Consider the following 16,040-nt stretch of genomic DNA (forward strand, 5'->3'; position numbering starts at 1 on the left):
AGTGATAGAGAAATTTGAGGGGGAGAGGAAAGGAAAGGTAATAGGCTAGTTAAGGTAACTGGAGAGTAGGAAACAATTAGTATTGATTAGATTTGATCTTTCTCTAATTTCTTCAGGAAGGCCTGATGATAAATAGCAGATGGCCCACCCACCCTTGATTTCAAGATTCATGGCTAGAAACTTACTTTTTCTAATCTTAATCATATTTCACAAATGCCTCTGAATGGTTTCCATCCCTTTCTATCTCAACTGTACCCAATCTGAGAAATACATACTCCTAAGGGATAGAGAAACTAGTCATGGGATATAGGGAATATTTGGTAAATAATTATATTAATCTATTTAAATTGATCTCTCTTATTTCTGATGTTCATATAAATAGTGAATTTTAGAAATTTTTTTTTCATATTGAATACAAGATATGAATAGGTTTATTGAAAATCAGTGGTTACAGAAATTTTAAAAGGTTGGAAACTCTGATTATAGCTTTACCAAATGATGACCAGCATATCACCTGCATCCCAGGTATATTTCTGCTGTAAAAGGTGTGGATCAACAATAGTGTGATGATAGCACAGAGAGAAAGGTGAAAAGGAAATAGCAAAATAGAAATACTAAACATGTCAAATTGAAAATTGCCTGCAAATAGACCAGACAATTGAGATTTGAGCATCAAAATAGCACCAAATTACAAAGTGGTATAGCCCAATGATGATACTTAAATAGAAACAGATCCCTGCTGGCCTCATATTGACTTAGAAAACCACAAATTAACATTATTTATGTTTTATTGCATTTTCAGTAATGTTAAACATTTACAATTACATTTTCATTTGGTTCTGGCCACATGTGGACCACTGGTGAAGAGTTTAACACCTTTGCTCTCCCAGATAGTTCCATATCAGTGAAAAATATAGACTTGGATCCAAAAGGACAAAAAGGGTACAGACAAATTAGAATGTGTCCAGTAAAGGTGTCATTTGATTGAGTTGTCAAGGGAACTGAAGACCATGTTGTTTAAGAATTGATCAAAAAACATACATAAGCTATATTAGATTGATTGCCATCTTGGAGAAGGGGGAAGAGGAGAGAGAGAAGGAGAAAAAAATGGATATCAAAATATTATAAAAGCAAGAATTGAAAACTTATAAATAACTTTTTGAAAAAAGATTGATCAAAAAACTGGGTATATCATCCTGAGATGAGAAGACAGAGGGGAAATATAATGCCTGTCTTTAGTTAGATAGTTGGACTGCTGACATATGGAACAGAGATTCAATCTGTTCTTCGTGTCCTCAAAAGGAAAAATGAAGAGGAATGCATATAAGTTTCAAGTTGACAGATTTCAGCATTAGAGAAAGGAAATTCTCCTAACATGCTTTTTAGCTAGTTCAGACTAGTGACTTCATTATTGTAGGAAGCCCCTCCATAAATAAAAATCAGCAACTCATTTATTCATAACTATAAGAGATATAAAAAAGGATAAGCGTTGCTCAGTCAGGCAATGGTCATTTTAAAATTTATTTTTACAAAGCTTTTTATTTTCAAAACACATGCATAGACAGTTTTAAAAATTCACCCTTTCAAAACCTTGTGTTCCAAATTTTTTTCTCCCTCCCTTCCCCCCATCCCATCTCCTAGAAGTCAAGTAATCCAATATGTTAAACAGGTACAATTCTTCTATACATATTTCCACAATTATCATACTGCACAAGAAAAATCAGATCAAAAAGGAAAAATGAGAAATAAAACAAAATGCAAGAGAACAACAACAAAAGAAGTGAAAATGCTATGTTGTGATCCATACTCAGTCCCCACAGTCCTCTCTTGGGGTGCAGATGGCTCTCTCTTTCACAAGATCATTGGAACTGACCTGAATCACCTTGCTGTTGAAAAGAGCCACGTCCATCAGAATTGATTATAGTATAATCTTATTGTTGCCATGTACAATGTTCTCTTAGTTCTACTCACTTCTCTTAGCATCAGTTCATGTAAGTCTCTCCAGGATTTTCTAAAATCATCCTGCTGATCATTTCTTACAGAACAATAATATTCCATAATATTCATATACCACAATTTATTCAGCCATTCTCCAACTGATGGGCATCCACTCAGTTTCTAGCTCTTTACCACCACAAAAAATGCTACATTTTTGCACATATGGAATCTTTTTGATGGACATTTATTTAGCCCTTACTTTGACAGAGACAGTTGGGTTGATCAATAATGGAGCACTGAGCCCAGAGTCAGGAAGACCTGAGTTCAAATCTAGCCCCAGATACTTACTAATTGGTGATCCTGAGCAGTTGACTTAATATCTGTTTGCCTTAATCCACTAGAAAGTGAAAGAGGAAACCATTCTGCCAAGAAAATTCCATGGACAACATTGGTAACAAAAGAGTCACATGTGATTGAACAGCAATGAAGAAGGCACTGTACCAGGAATACAAATTGTTGTTCATCCTTCACTTTCAAAGACCAATGTCTTTGACAAGATGTCTTGACTTGCATGTGGATTGGATTTAAGTTAGGCAGAACTGAGTAAAATCATCAGCTTCACTCTCTCTTCCAGAGTCTTCAAAAGTCTAGTGGCAATACAAAAGTCAAAATGACTGATGCCAGCCCAGGAGGCAGTGGATGACCTTTGTCTTACCAAACTCTAAGCTGCCTTCATGGTCTTTGGAAAGAATTGCCTTCATCCATCCATTCTCCTGAGGGAAATCTCTGTATGCTTGGGGAAGTCCCCCTCTAACTCACTGAAGGGTTTGAGGTCTGGCTGTTAACCCCCATCTGAGTTAGTCCATCTGCCACGACGGTCAGTTTACCAGAATGTAGCCACTGCCCATTATACAACTTTTTGGAGACTTAGGTGAGAATTCACCCAGTGGTGGATAAGCAGAAAGATAGCCCTTGCTTTCAGGGGGCTTATGCTCTAATAGAGGAAGACAACTCGTAAAAGGGAACCAAACCGGTGGGAGAGAGAAGGGTGGTATGTAGGGGGGCAGTCCAGGGAAAGGTAGTCTCCTGCCATTGCATATCTTCAAGCAGTGACTGGATAGCCTCTTGTACTAGCTGATTTCTGAGATTCTGTGATTCATAAACCTGGCTGTGGTTCAAGGAGATTCCTAACAGAGACGACCATGGTAGAAGATTTGAGCAGAGGTTCCCAAAGCCACAAAGAACTATGTCACTTAAAATTTAATTAATTTATTAATACATGTATTAACTAACTATGTCACTTAAAATTTAATTAATTTATTAATACATGTATTAACTAATATAATTAATAAATAATAAATAAATAAATGAGCATGTGGAGTAGGTTCTCTAATTTTGTGCAGTAAAAGGCAGATTGAAGACCAGAACTCAGCTTTTCTTCCTCTATCCAGGGGTCCTCAAACTTTTTAAATAGGGGGCCAGTTCACTGTCCTTCAAACTGTTGGAGGGCCAGACTATACAAAACAAAAACTTTGTTTTGTGGGCCTTTAAATAAAGAAACTTCATAGACCTGGGTGAGGGGGATAAACGTCCTCAGCTGCCGCATCTGGCCCACGGGCAGTAGTTTGAGGACCCCTGCTCTTGACCAATACTTGGCCCATTACATTATGCTGGTACCAGAAGCTGCAGGAGGTACTGAAGAAAGATGAGAATACCACATGACTCAGAAAGCACCCCTCTGGATTTCACTCAAAGGGAAGAAAGGAAGAACATCATGAAGATGAATGGATTTCCAAAGTATTTTTTACATCCTTTATTGTCATTGAGATGCTTTCTATCCATGTCCAATTCTTCATGATGTCATTTGGGCTTTTCTAGGCAGATACTAGAGAGGTTTTCCATTTCTTTCTCCATCCTATTCTATAGATGAGGAAACTGAGATAAAAATGAGTGAATGACTTGCTCAGAGTCACACAGCCAGTAAATGTCTGAGGCCAGATTTGAACTCAAGTCCTCCTGACTCCAAGCCTGGCACCGTGCCATCTGACTGCCCCTAAAGTGATAAATGTGTCAGCTATCTTTAGATTGAGGTGGAAATCCCACAGATTAGTGTAGATTCTCAAATAAATAGCTCAGACATATATAGCATTGACCTTAGAGATATCTGTTTCCTGATCTTAACCACTGAGAAAACGGATCTTATTCAATGGAGGATAGAGCTAGGAGCAGCTAAATGGTGCAGTGGATAGAGCACCAGGCTTGAAGTCAGGGCCTGAATTCAAATTTGGCCTCAGAAACTTATTAGCTGTGTGACCCTGGACAAGTCACTTAGCCCCAGTTTCCTCTACCCAAAAAGAAAATATAGCTAACTGCACAGTGGATCGGGTGATCTTCCTGGGCTCAAATCTGGCCTCAGATGTTTATTAGCTCCGTGACCCTGGGCCAAGCCCCACTTGCCTCCCCCTCAAAGGATACAGCTAACGGCACAGATCTAGACTCGAACCCTACACAAGTGCAGGTCCAGAAGCTGTCTTCCAGGCTGCGCGAACAGGGCCTGTTAGAGGGAAAAAACAGCCTCCGTGATCTCTCATAGGCCCTGTCTGTCTCTGATACAGATGGTGTGATTCACTCACATTTGACATCAAATGTGCTGCCTTGTGTTGCCTGGCCTAATTAGGCTCAGCTGAAGACTGGATTAAATAGCATTATTGTAAGCAGGGCGCAGAACGTGCATGCCCTCGGATGAAAAGAGGTAGTGGGAGGGGGCTGGCGAAGGGAGAACTCTGGGACTCAGGGCTGCTCCCTCAGGTGTCTGTCCATAAGCAGGCAACCCTGTACGTTGCAAGTGGAGAGCTTAGGACCTGTGCATGACTGGGTGCGGGTCATCCAGTCACCAAAGCACAGTGTTCAACCCTGTTTCAGAGGAGAGTGAAAAGTTCTCATTAATGCTTAATGCTAAAGAGTCGCGGATGCATTCTCAGGGACATTCACAGTGGCTCAGAGGCACCGGACCCATGTTCAAATCCTGCTCCTATTATTTATTAGCTATATGACCCTGGGCAAGTCATTTTATTTTTGTCTGTCTTAGTTTCCTCATTTGTAAAATGAGTGTAGCATTTACCTACCAGGACAGCTAAGTGATGCACCAGACTTGGAGTCAAGGCCAGAAAACCTGAGTTCCAATTCAGCCTCAGGCACTTCATAGTCGTGTGATCTTGATTAAGTCACTTAACCCTGTTAGCTGCAGTTTATTTATTATTTTTCAGTCACATTCAATTCTTTGTGACCCCATTTAAGGTATTCTTGTCCAAAAAAGAAATCCCTTTTCAGTTCATTTTATAGATGAGGAAACTGAGTCTCAGCCTCATATAATTTTTACTAAGTGGGGTCCATTAGAGATTATCTTGGCTAACCTCTCTTCATTTTATAAATGAGGAAACTAAGGGTCGATCAGGCAACTAATTATTAGTTGAATGAATTATTAATGAATAATGATTGAGCAGCCTTTCATGAGCTACACAGTTCAGATTCCCCAGCATCCTGTAATACCTGCATCTGTACTTTTTTTTTTTTTTTTTTTTTTGCCGAGGCAATCAGGGTTAAGTTACTAGCCCAGGGTCACATAGCTAGGAATTAAGTGTCTGAGGCCAGATTTGAACTTGGATCCTCCTGACTTCAGAGCTGGTGCTCTAACCACTGTGCCACCTAGCTGCCTCTGTACTCTTTAATTTGTTTGGAAAGGGCTTGGGCGCGGGTCTTCACTTTAGTGCAGTATTTGGCACATAGTAATGTGCTGGGTGACATAATGCACAGAGTGCCAGGATGGAGTCAGGAAGATTCATCTCTGTGAACTAAAATCTGGCCTCAGATACGCCTTAATTGTGTGATCCTGGACAAATCATTTAGGCTTGTCTGCCTCAGTTTCCTCATCTGTAAAATGAGCTAGTGAAGGAAATGGCAAATTGCTCCAGTATTTTTGCCAAAAAAAAAAAAAATCTCAAAATGGGATCATGAAAACTCAGAAATAAATGAAATGACATAGCTACAACAAACTATCCTAAGCACCAATCACAAGACAACCCTTGCTATCAAGGAGTTCTTAGTCTAATGGAAGAGACAACAGGTAACAAATGCATACAAGAATTACAGACGGGATACATTAGAGAAAATCAATAGAAGGGGAGCACTAGCATTAAGGGGACTGAAAAAGGCTTCCATGGAAGGCAGGATTTTGCTGGGGCCTGAAGGAAACTAGGGAAGATAAGAATAGAAGAGAGATATTCCAGACCAGGGAGACAGCCAGGGAAAATGCTCGGGCAGGAGATGGAGTATTCAGTAAGGTACAGGAAAACTGACAGATTATAAAGGACTTTGAACAGCAAATAGAGGATATGAGTTGGAAGTCAGAATCAATCAACCAACAAACATTTATTAAGCACTTACTAAATGCCAGCCTCTGTGCTGGGTTGCTAAGGGTAGAAAGACAAAGATGAAAAACTCTTAGTCCTTCAGAAGCTTCTATTCTATAATGGGAAAATAGCACATAATACACATAGGATCTCAGTTCTAAAGCTGGAAAGGACCTCAGAAATGCATATTCTCATTTTACAAATGAGGAAACCGAACTCTAAGGAAATTAAATGTCTTATCCAAGGTCACAAAGGAAGTATAAGAGGCAGAATTTGAACTCAGTTCCTTTGACTCAAGACAGCTAAATGGTACAATGGATAGAGCATTGGACTTGGGGACAGGAAGACTCATCATTCTGGTTACAATTCTGGTCTCAGATACTTCCTTATTATCCTGGGCAAATCACTTAATTCTGCCTTAGTTTCCTTATCTAAAAATGAGCTTGAGAAGGAAATGGTAAACCACTCTAGTATTTCTGCCAAGAAAACTCCAAAAGGAGTCCTGAAGAGCTGGATATGATTGAACAACAACATATATGAGACAATTTTTTTTGATGAGGGAAATATTATTTGTGGTGATGAGAGGAAGGATGAGGAAGGAAGAAGTTAAGCAGGTATGAAGAAAGATTTCAGGTCAGCAGTTAGTGGCATTTGAGCTGAACTATGATACCTGGCCTTAAGGCTGAACTTTCATTTAGTTGAGGTAAATCACTAAATTTCAGGGAAGCTAGAATAATTTGACTAGTCTCACAGGATTGGGGACAAATGAAATAATGGATGGGGAAAGTACCTGTAGCCTTAATATGCAACAAAAAATAAGATCTGTTCAGATGACAGGACATCAAAACACTTCAGCTGAATGACAAGTAATTTTGCCATATCCCCAAATAGAAACCTTTATATTAAAAACCCAGGATTACAATGGATAGGCCAAGTTGGGCAGGTCTTTTTCTATGCTAAGTGTGGGCTCCTCTATACCTGGAGGTGCACAGTCAAAAATATATGGCAATTTGGACTGAGGAATAGGGAGGAAGGAGGGGACAGAGAGGACAGCCAAAGAAGAGGAAGAAATATAGAATCCATCTTCCCTCCCCCACCCCTACTAAGAAGTAACATGACTTTCAAACTATCAAGAAAACTGATTTTCTCTCCCCAAAGGTATATTACACAGATTTAAAAGCAAAGAGGAAAGCAAATCACAGAAAGAGAACTGCTGTCATCCATTCTCTCTCAGACACAAAATGTTCTATTCTTTAATGCCTCTTTCATGTAAATGCTCCTATGAAAAGAAACTCCCAGCACTTAATGAAAAAAAAAAAAACTCACCAGCTCTTGTAACCTGGAAGACAGGTTTATCATTCACCCTTCCAAGTGAAAAAAGCCTTTAACCATTCTACAGAATTTCACAGAAATATAGAATGTTAGAAGCTCAAAGGAATTTGGGAGATCATCAATTTAAAGCTGTCTTCCTAATCTCCTCATAGTGCAGATGAAGAGTCCGAGGTCCAGAAGAATTGACTTTGTTTCCTAAAGCCATAGTAAATAGTGGTTGAAGCATTTAAGGATTCAAACCTTCATTAATCTAAGGCTTGAATTCATGTAATCAGAAATCTTGGACTGAAAGAGAACTCAAAAGCTGTCTTGTACAACCTCTCCAACTTACACATAAAGAAATCGAGGCACTAGAAGATCAATCAATTTAATAAGCATTTATTGAATTTTTATTTTAGCCTGCTAGTTGGTCTGATTGCTACAAGTCTCTCCCTACTCTAGTTCATTCTTCATTCAACTGTCAAAGAGATTTTCCTCCTATGTTACTGCTGTCCGATTGGATAAACTGCAAAATCACCTCCAAAATGGAATATGTAATCTTTTGGCATTAAAAGCCATTCATAATCTGGTCCTGACCCACTCTATTTTTTCAGTGTTTTTAGGCCTAACATTGCCCTTCCCCTCCCCCCACTCTGTAATCTAGGGGCAGACATCAGCTTCCTTGCAATCCTCCAACAAGAAGCATATCTTCCCAGTGGGGACATTTCCTCTGGCAAGTCTATAATCCTGGAATTTTTAACCTTCTCATCTCTAACTTCAGAATTCCTTCCAGTCCTAGCTAAAATCTCACCTTCCTCAGGAAGTCTTTGACTATCTCCATTAAAGCCAATTCCTTTCCCTCTGTTAATTATTTATCCTATAGGTAGCTTATTTATAGACAGTTATTTTCAGGCTGTCATTTTTGATAGCAGGAATTGCTTTTATCTTTCTTTGTATCTCCAGCATGTACCATGCTTGCCTTAAGTAATTACTTCTAAAAAATGCTTACTGATTAAAACATACTTTTTTCTTTATTTTTCTTTTTTTTTGTCTAAATTTTCTTTTACAACATGACTATTATTATGAAATGTTTTGCATGACTTCACATGTGCCTTCTCAATGGAAGTGAGGAAATAGGAAGGAAGAAAATATGGAACTCACAGTTTTAAAAACCAATTTTAAAAATTGCTTTTACATGTAACTGGGGAAAATAAAATACTAAGGGAAAAGACCCTCAGAAATAAGAGATGAGAGACCTCTCATTTTAAAAATGAAAAGATTCAGGGCCCTGAAGGACTCCTCAACTTTAAATTTAAATCCTCTGTTGAAAACGAATACTAATTCATGGTTATATGGTATTTAGAATTACAAAATATTTTCCTTGCATCAATCCTATGAGGTAAAAATAAAATATTAAATAATTTTTAAAAAGAAAAGAAAATATTAAAAAAAAGAAATTTAAGAAAAGTTTATTGACCAATTCTTCCCTCCTTGCTCCCTATTCTAAAATTCATTTATTTCACTAGAAACATATGGAATGTAGACTGCTTTACTGTTCATTCTCAGCTTAGTTTAATACTTGTCTTTGGCTGTAGATTGGTATGTTTCTGTTTTATACTTTAAGCTCTTACATGGAAACACCTATACCTGCCCAATGTTCATTAGACACTACTGGGCAGCAAAAATGAATTGATGAATACATACTTTTTTGGTGACAATTACTGTGAATTATAAAAGCAACCATGTGGAGCAGTAGATAGAGCACAGGATCTCAGATATATTTTGGCTGTATGATCCTGAGCAAGTCATTTAATGTGACTGCCTCAATTTCATCATGTATAAGACAAGAAGAATAATAGCACCTATTTCTCAGAATTATTAGGAAGAAATGAGATTTTATATATATAATATTATATATACATATAATATGAAGGGCTTTGCAAACCTTAAAACATTACATAAATGCAAGTTATTAACATCATGATGATAATGATGTTTCATGGACTTTTTATAGTTTTCAGGTTTTTCAGGTCATATCATACTGGTTTCTGAAATGTGACAAACTCATGTCTTTTGCCTAAGAAAATATTATTTAGGGGAGTTGAATTGAGCACATTATTTCTTAGAAGGTCTCATGTTCAGATCTGGACATGTTTCTTTTAAGATTTAACATAGTGAGGATTGAGAAGTCATCTCTAGACACATAAGATCATTGGATTTTGAGTCAGAAAGCCTGATTTGAGTCATGCCTTTGTTATCTCCTGAATGTGTGATCTTGTCTAAGTCACTTTACTTAGAAACTGATTCCTCATCTGGGAAATAAGGCAGTTAGCCTGAATGTTGCTTGAAGATTCCTTATAATCTTACAGTCTATAAGGCAACAAGCTAGATCCAGTGGAAATACTGGTTCTGCTGTCAAAAATTTTCATTGTCCAGTCATTCCAGTCATGTCTGACTCTTTGTGATCCTTTTTGGGGTTTTCTTGGCAGAGATACAGGAGTGAGTGCTTCACTATTTCTTTCTCCAGCTCATTTTACAGATGAGGAAATTGAGGCAAACAGGATTAAGTGACTTGCCCAGGGTCACACAGCTAGTAAGTGTCTCAGGCCACATTTGAATTTAGGTCTTCTTGACTCAAGGCCAGCACTCTATCCAATGCATCATCTAGCTGCCTTTGTGACCATGGACAAAAGTCAAGTCAAGTTTGCTTCCCTAGGCTTTCATTTCCTGATTTATAGAACAAGGGAATGAGGTCCCTTTTAACTGATTCTAGATCTGTTTCTAGAATGTCAGAACCACTTACATGGAAGGTGGGGTCAGGAGGAGGGAGAAAGGAAATAGCCTATGGGGAAGAGAATTAAATCACTGAATGTAACTATTTTGTGCTGCAAATGTTTCTGTAAAATGCAGAGGTCACTTTCTTAAACAGCTCCCATTTCCAATCTGAAAACCAATCTAAGAACACTTTTATCAACAGCTTTGATCTTTCTAAAAGAAAGGTGAAAGAAAAGCTTTCACTGATGACTTTCCAATAAAAACAAATTTTTTCTTCTGACTCTTTGGCTGTTGTTTGTTTGTTTTTGTTTTTGCAAAATAAATCATTTTCAGAAAGATAATCCCTTTTATTCTGTTCCCCAGTTCTCTCTTTAAAAGAATCCTTAAAGTTTCTAGCATAAAGGGAGAATTAAAATGAAGGTGAAAACTGAGATGTCATCAGTAAAATTGCCAAATGTATCCCTTCATTCTCATGCTTAAAAAGGTCTAAAAATTTAGGACCCATGCCTGTTTTATTATCCAACTTCCTTCTTGCTTACTATGTTTTTGCTCTCCATTTTTTTAGGTAGGATCTTCCATGGCACTTGAGCACCTTCAGCTATATGGCTCACAAAAGGAAGATATAGGGCTTTCATTGACATAGAAAATCTCTACTAATGCAGGGTGGCATTTTATGTCATAAAAGAGTTGTCTATAAAACAGAGAGGTAAATGACTTACCCAGAGTCACACAGCCAGTGCCAGTTTAAAGCAAACACACATCCTCCCACCTCCAAGGCTGGCTCTCAATTCATGGAGCCATGCGGCCTCACAAAGGAAAAGAAAGGAATACAGGGGACCTTTAGGAAAGACTGTGGGGGAGGAGATTTTCCAACAAAGAAAGAAAGGTGTCAGGGGAACATTCTGCAATCTTCATTCAGATTACAGTCTTTCCTTTTGGTGGGAAGAAGGGGAGGGCAAATTTTGAGAACTTTTCGGCTAAATAATAAGAAAAAAATAACCCATCATTTACTGAATGAAATAAAAATAGGGCCACTCCTAAGAAAAGAGCTTGACTGCTGTTATTCAGTTTTGCATCCCCTAATGTGGAGGCTTTTTAGGCAATGCATTGGAAAAGAGAAAATCATGAATAATTCACTGGGTAATATGTATGTAGCAGAAGATACTTATTTCTTAAATTTTCTACTCTTAATAAAAGGGCTGATTGAACCTCTTGTAACTCAAGCCCAAGCATTTTGCCTTTACCTACTCATTTTCTTGGTTTATCAAAACTGCCCTCCTGATTCCAAAGATTAACAGACCATTTACCCAAATAATTCAAAGTTTTCTGACTTTCTGTCAGATGGTAATATGCTATCAGTATTTCTCAAAATGTCCTTGGACTCCACAATACATAAGAAAAGAAAAGCTCTTCAGGCTTTTTTTTTTTTTTTTTTTTTTTTTAGTACAATTTCACAGAAATCTATCAACAGCAAAAAAACCCAATCTCAAGAAAAACATAACTCCCTTAGGGATAACTTTTTTCACTTCCTCTCACACCTCTCATCACGAAGCATCACCCCCACATATTCATATGCAATATGTACGGGGAAGAGAATTTAAAACATTCCAAAGACTGTTTCAAAAGCTTATATTATAAGCCCCCCCCCAATTTTGTAATTTATACATATGTAAATCAAAAAGAGTTACTCTTCCAAATAAAATGTTCTAAAATGAAAATAAGATAGTTGTGCATTTGAATCGTACACAGCTTCTTACACACGGACACATTCATCCTAGATGGAAAAACTTACCGAAAGACTGGATGCACGTCTCAATGAGATCGTCCAGGCTAGCTCCTTTAGCTAAATGTCCCAGCGACATCATCATTCGGAACTGAGCGATCTGGGCCAAGTTGGGATGAGAGGGGAGAGGATTGCTTGTTTTCACCTCTAGTCTTGCTTTTGGGGGAGCATTGCAGCCATGGGGAGGCTTCCTAAATGGAAAGGGGGACAAACCAGTAAGTATGGATCTTAAAGAAGGAAAAAAAAAAAAGGAAGCCTGGGGAAGGAGGGAAGGAACTGCTAGCTCCGCAGGCAGGTTGGAAAGAAAAGTGGGGAGAGATAAGACAATTAAATCCCGGGAGTTGGGCTGGGAGAAGGCATAACCCTCCCACTTGGCAAATGCACCAAACAACCGCGGGCTGTTAAAGAGACATTGCTCAGACAAATGGGAAGGTTGGAGTTTTGAGGAGCTTTGAATTCCGACCTGAGGCTTGCCACTTTCAGGTCCAGTCTGCTTCTATTTACCTGGGGATGATCCTAATTCCCAAAGGAGGAGTGGAGAGATAGAGAGAGAGCAGGGGTGAAGCGATTTCTCTACTTTTCTTCGGTAAGGTACCAAAAGGAGATTTTTCCCGTTTTAGTCCCCATGTCCCTCACTTGAGTTTTAAGCTGTTTTCCTTTTCCTTATCTTTCCCAGAAACTGCTGGATTTAGCTAAAGGTCATGCCACAGAGGTCGTACAAAATCTGGATGTTCTAGTAAAACCTTTAGCCTGCAGAAAGATTTTTTTTTTTTTTTAAGTTAAAGAGCTTGGTGGAGGAGAAGAAGGGTAAAAGGGGGAGAAATAGATGTAGATGGTTGGTATCAGACGAGATTTGGGACTAGATTTTTCATAAGGATTCACAGGTTCTAACATGCCCTTTCTTATTATTGGTAGCGCAACAAATCATTCCTGGCTATTTTATTACTAAAAAGATGTTCCATCAAAAAAAAAAAAAAACAAAAACAAAAACAAAAACAAAAAAAAAAAAAACTGTAGTATTTAGCTTCACTGTATTAAAAAAAGGAATGGTACTAGACTTAAAGCCTGAGATCCATGGATCATGTCTGGATCGATTTCATTGAGGCTCTGAATTTGAGTGGGGGGAAAAAGTTTTTTAAATCACACTTTTATTTTCATTAACTTCTTAGAAGTGCTTAATTGAAATCCATGAACTTTTTTTTAAATTGTTAACTGTTAAAAACCCTTCTCCAAGAAGCTTTTCTCAGACTTTTTTTCATCAGTGTCTTCACTCTGAGATTACTTCCAATTTATTCTGTAGATATTTTATTTGTACATAGTTGTTTGCAACTTGTTCCGGCAATTAGATGGTAAAATCCTCGAGGGCAGGGATTCCTCCCCCCCACTCTTTTCTTTGTATTCCCAGAGTTTGACTGTTCCCTGGCACATAGTATGTATTTAACATTTAAATATTAAATATTAAGCTGATTTGCCTTGATTTATGCATTTACAAACATTGTCCTTAGAGAGTCCATAGGCTTCACCCAACTGCTAAAGAATTACATGACACAAATGAGGTTCTAGGCTCCAGAACTTTAGAGATTTCCCCCAGAATTATGTGTCATATTATAAAGTGAATCTGGACTACTCAGGGGCTCTTGGTCGTCCTTTTTTATTTTGATGATTCAATCCCTTAGTTTTAGCCTTAACCATAAAAGGACCATAGTTCATTGTGGAGAGAGGCAAGGTCCAATGTGGATAGTTTGTTTTTATTTTCTCTTAGTTTTTCAAAATTGTCATCCCCACAAAAGATATATATTTTGTTATAAGAGACTTGTTTGGGAAAAAGAGCAGGAGACCTGCAAGATGTTATTATCATTTAGGAAGGAAGAAAACATTAATTAAGCACCTACTATGTGCCAGGCTATGTGACAGACCACTTTGCCAATATTATCATTTGATCCTCCCAACAATTCTGTGAAGTAATTATTGTTATTATAATGAAACCAATGAAAGGGAAGAGAGAGGGGGAAAAAAGAAATGAAATCTTAAGCTTTTACCTTGATAACTTGTTACTTGTTATGAGCACTGGTAAAAAGTAAATGGAGGAGGAAGGACTAGCAACAAGTATTTATTGCATCTTACTCTATGTGGTAGGCTTGAGGAAGATTAAAAAAAAAAAGGATAACCAACTTTTTCTTCTAGAGGAGGTTACAATTTAAAGTATCTAGATGGATAGAGTACTAGATTTGAAGTCAGGAAGACTTTAATTCAAATATTACCTTAGACACATAGTAGCTGTGTGACCCTGGGCAAATCCAATTAACCTCTCTCTGCCTCAGTTTCCTCATTTGTAAAATGAGGGGATTAGACTTGAAGGCTTCTAAGGTCCATATAATCTAGACTAAGAAATAAAGCATTTGCATACATGAGAAGATAAATAATGGAAGAAGAGCCAAAACACCAAAGAGAAAGAAAAATTTCCAGTTAAAGTAGTCTGAAGGAGCCTACTGGAAAGGTTGGGATTTTTGTCTCTTTTAACACACATGTAGCATAATCATGGTCATTTACAACTAGTAATATAGAAAAAAACAAAATCTGAGGATATCTGTATATTTCATTTAGACTTCAAGGCAAGGAAAAAGACTGACATAGAGCCTCTGCATCGGTATGTTGGTAAACATTTAACCAGTTTTCTGGAGGTGGAGAAATATATACACAATATACTTTTAAATTTAATTTGTATCATCTACATTTTCTTCATTACTTTCTTAAGTCTGGAGAGTAAATCAAGTCCTGATTTGTGATTTCCAAGGTGTTGTAGTGCTGGGTCTGAAATCAGGAAGCCTCATCTTCCTGAGGTCAAATCTTGTCTCAGATACTTTCTAGCTATGTGGTCTTAGGCAAGTCACATCACCCTTCTTGCCTCAGTTTCCTTATCTGTAAAATGAACTGAAAAAGGAAATGGCAAACCACTTAGTATCTTTGCAAAGAAAATTTGAAATGGAATCATGAAGAGTTGGACATGCCTAAATAACAAGATGTAAACGCTCACACTGAAAATTTATCAAATGGTTCTCAAAAGTTGGTTGAACCTGGTTCTAACACAACCCAGAACTTATGTTATTGTGAGTGGCTCAGGCTAGGAACCATTCAGTCAAATAAAAATCAATAATTATTTACAAACACCCTCAGTTTACAGGGCATTGTTATGAATTGTTTCCAACTTTGCAATGTGAAAGTGTGAAAGATCTTAGCAAAATAATATTAGTTTTGAGGTATTCAGTCAGATTTATAGCCATTCCTCTTCTGAGTCCACTCACAGCTTGAAATCTCTCCTTAACTGAGTGGATGTCCATCAGTTAGGGAATGGCTGAATAAATTATAGTATATGAATGTAATGGAATATTGTTGTTCTATAAGAAACGACAAACAGGATGATTTCAGAAAAGACTGGAGAGACTTGCATGAACTAACGCTAAGTGAAATGAGTAGAATCAAGAGAATATTGTACATAGTAACAACAAGATTATGTGATGGTCAACTCTGATGGATTTGGATCTTTCCAACAATAAGGTGATTTGGGTCAATTCCAATAATCTTGTGATGGAGCCATCTGCTCCCAGAAAGAGGACTGTGGGGACTGAGTGTGCATCATAACACAGTATTTTCACCTTTTTGTTGTTGTTTGCTTGCTTTTTTATTTCTCATTTTTTCTCTTTTGATCTAATTTTTCTTATACAGTATGATAAATATGGAAATATGTATAGAAGAAATGCACATGTTTAACACATATTGGAATATTTGCTCTCTAGGAGAGGGGATGGGGAAAAGGGAAGGAGAAA

At 37.7% G+C, this 16,040-nt stretch overlaps 1 protein-coding gene across 1 annotated transcript in view; it reads right to left on the minus strand.

The window, feature by feature from the left end:
• The window catches only part of RASGRP1 (RAS guanyl releasing protein 1), a 108,375-nt gene that overhangs the window by 86,592 nt on the left and 5,743 nt on the right, over positions 1 to 16,040 (minus strand). The window contains exon 2 of the mRNA XM_051977053.1: positions 12,226 to 12,407. Within this exon, the coding sequence (XP_051833013.1) occupies positions 12,226 to 12,407 (182 nt within the window). The remainder of the gene's footprint in view (positions 1 to 12,225; positions 12,408 to 16,040) is intronic.

This window comes from Antechinus flavipes, chromosome 2 (genome assembly GCF_016432865.1).
Source record: "Antechinus flavipes isolate AdamAnt ecotype Samford, QLD, Australia chromosome 2, AdamAnt_v2, whole genome shotgun sequence".
Lineage (NCBI taxonomy): Eukaryota > Metazoa > Chordata > Mammalia > Dasyuromorphia > Dasyuridae > Antechinus > Antechinus flavipes.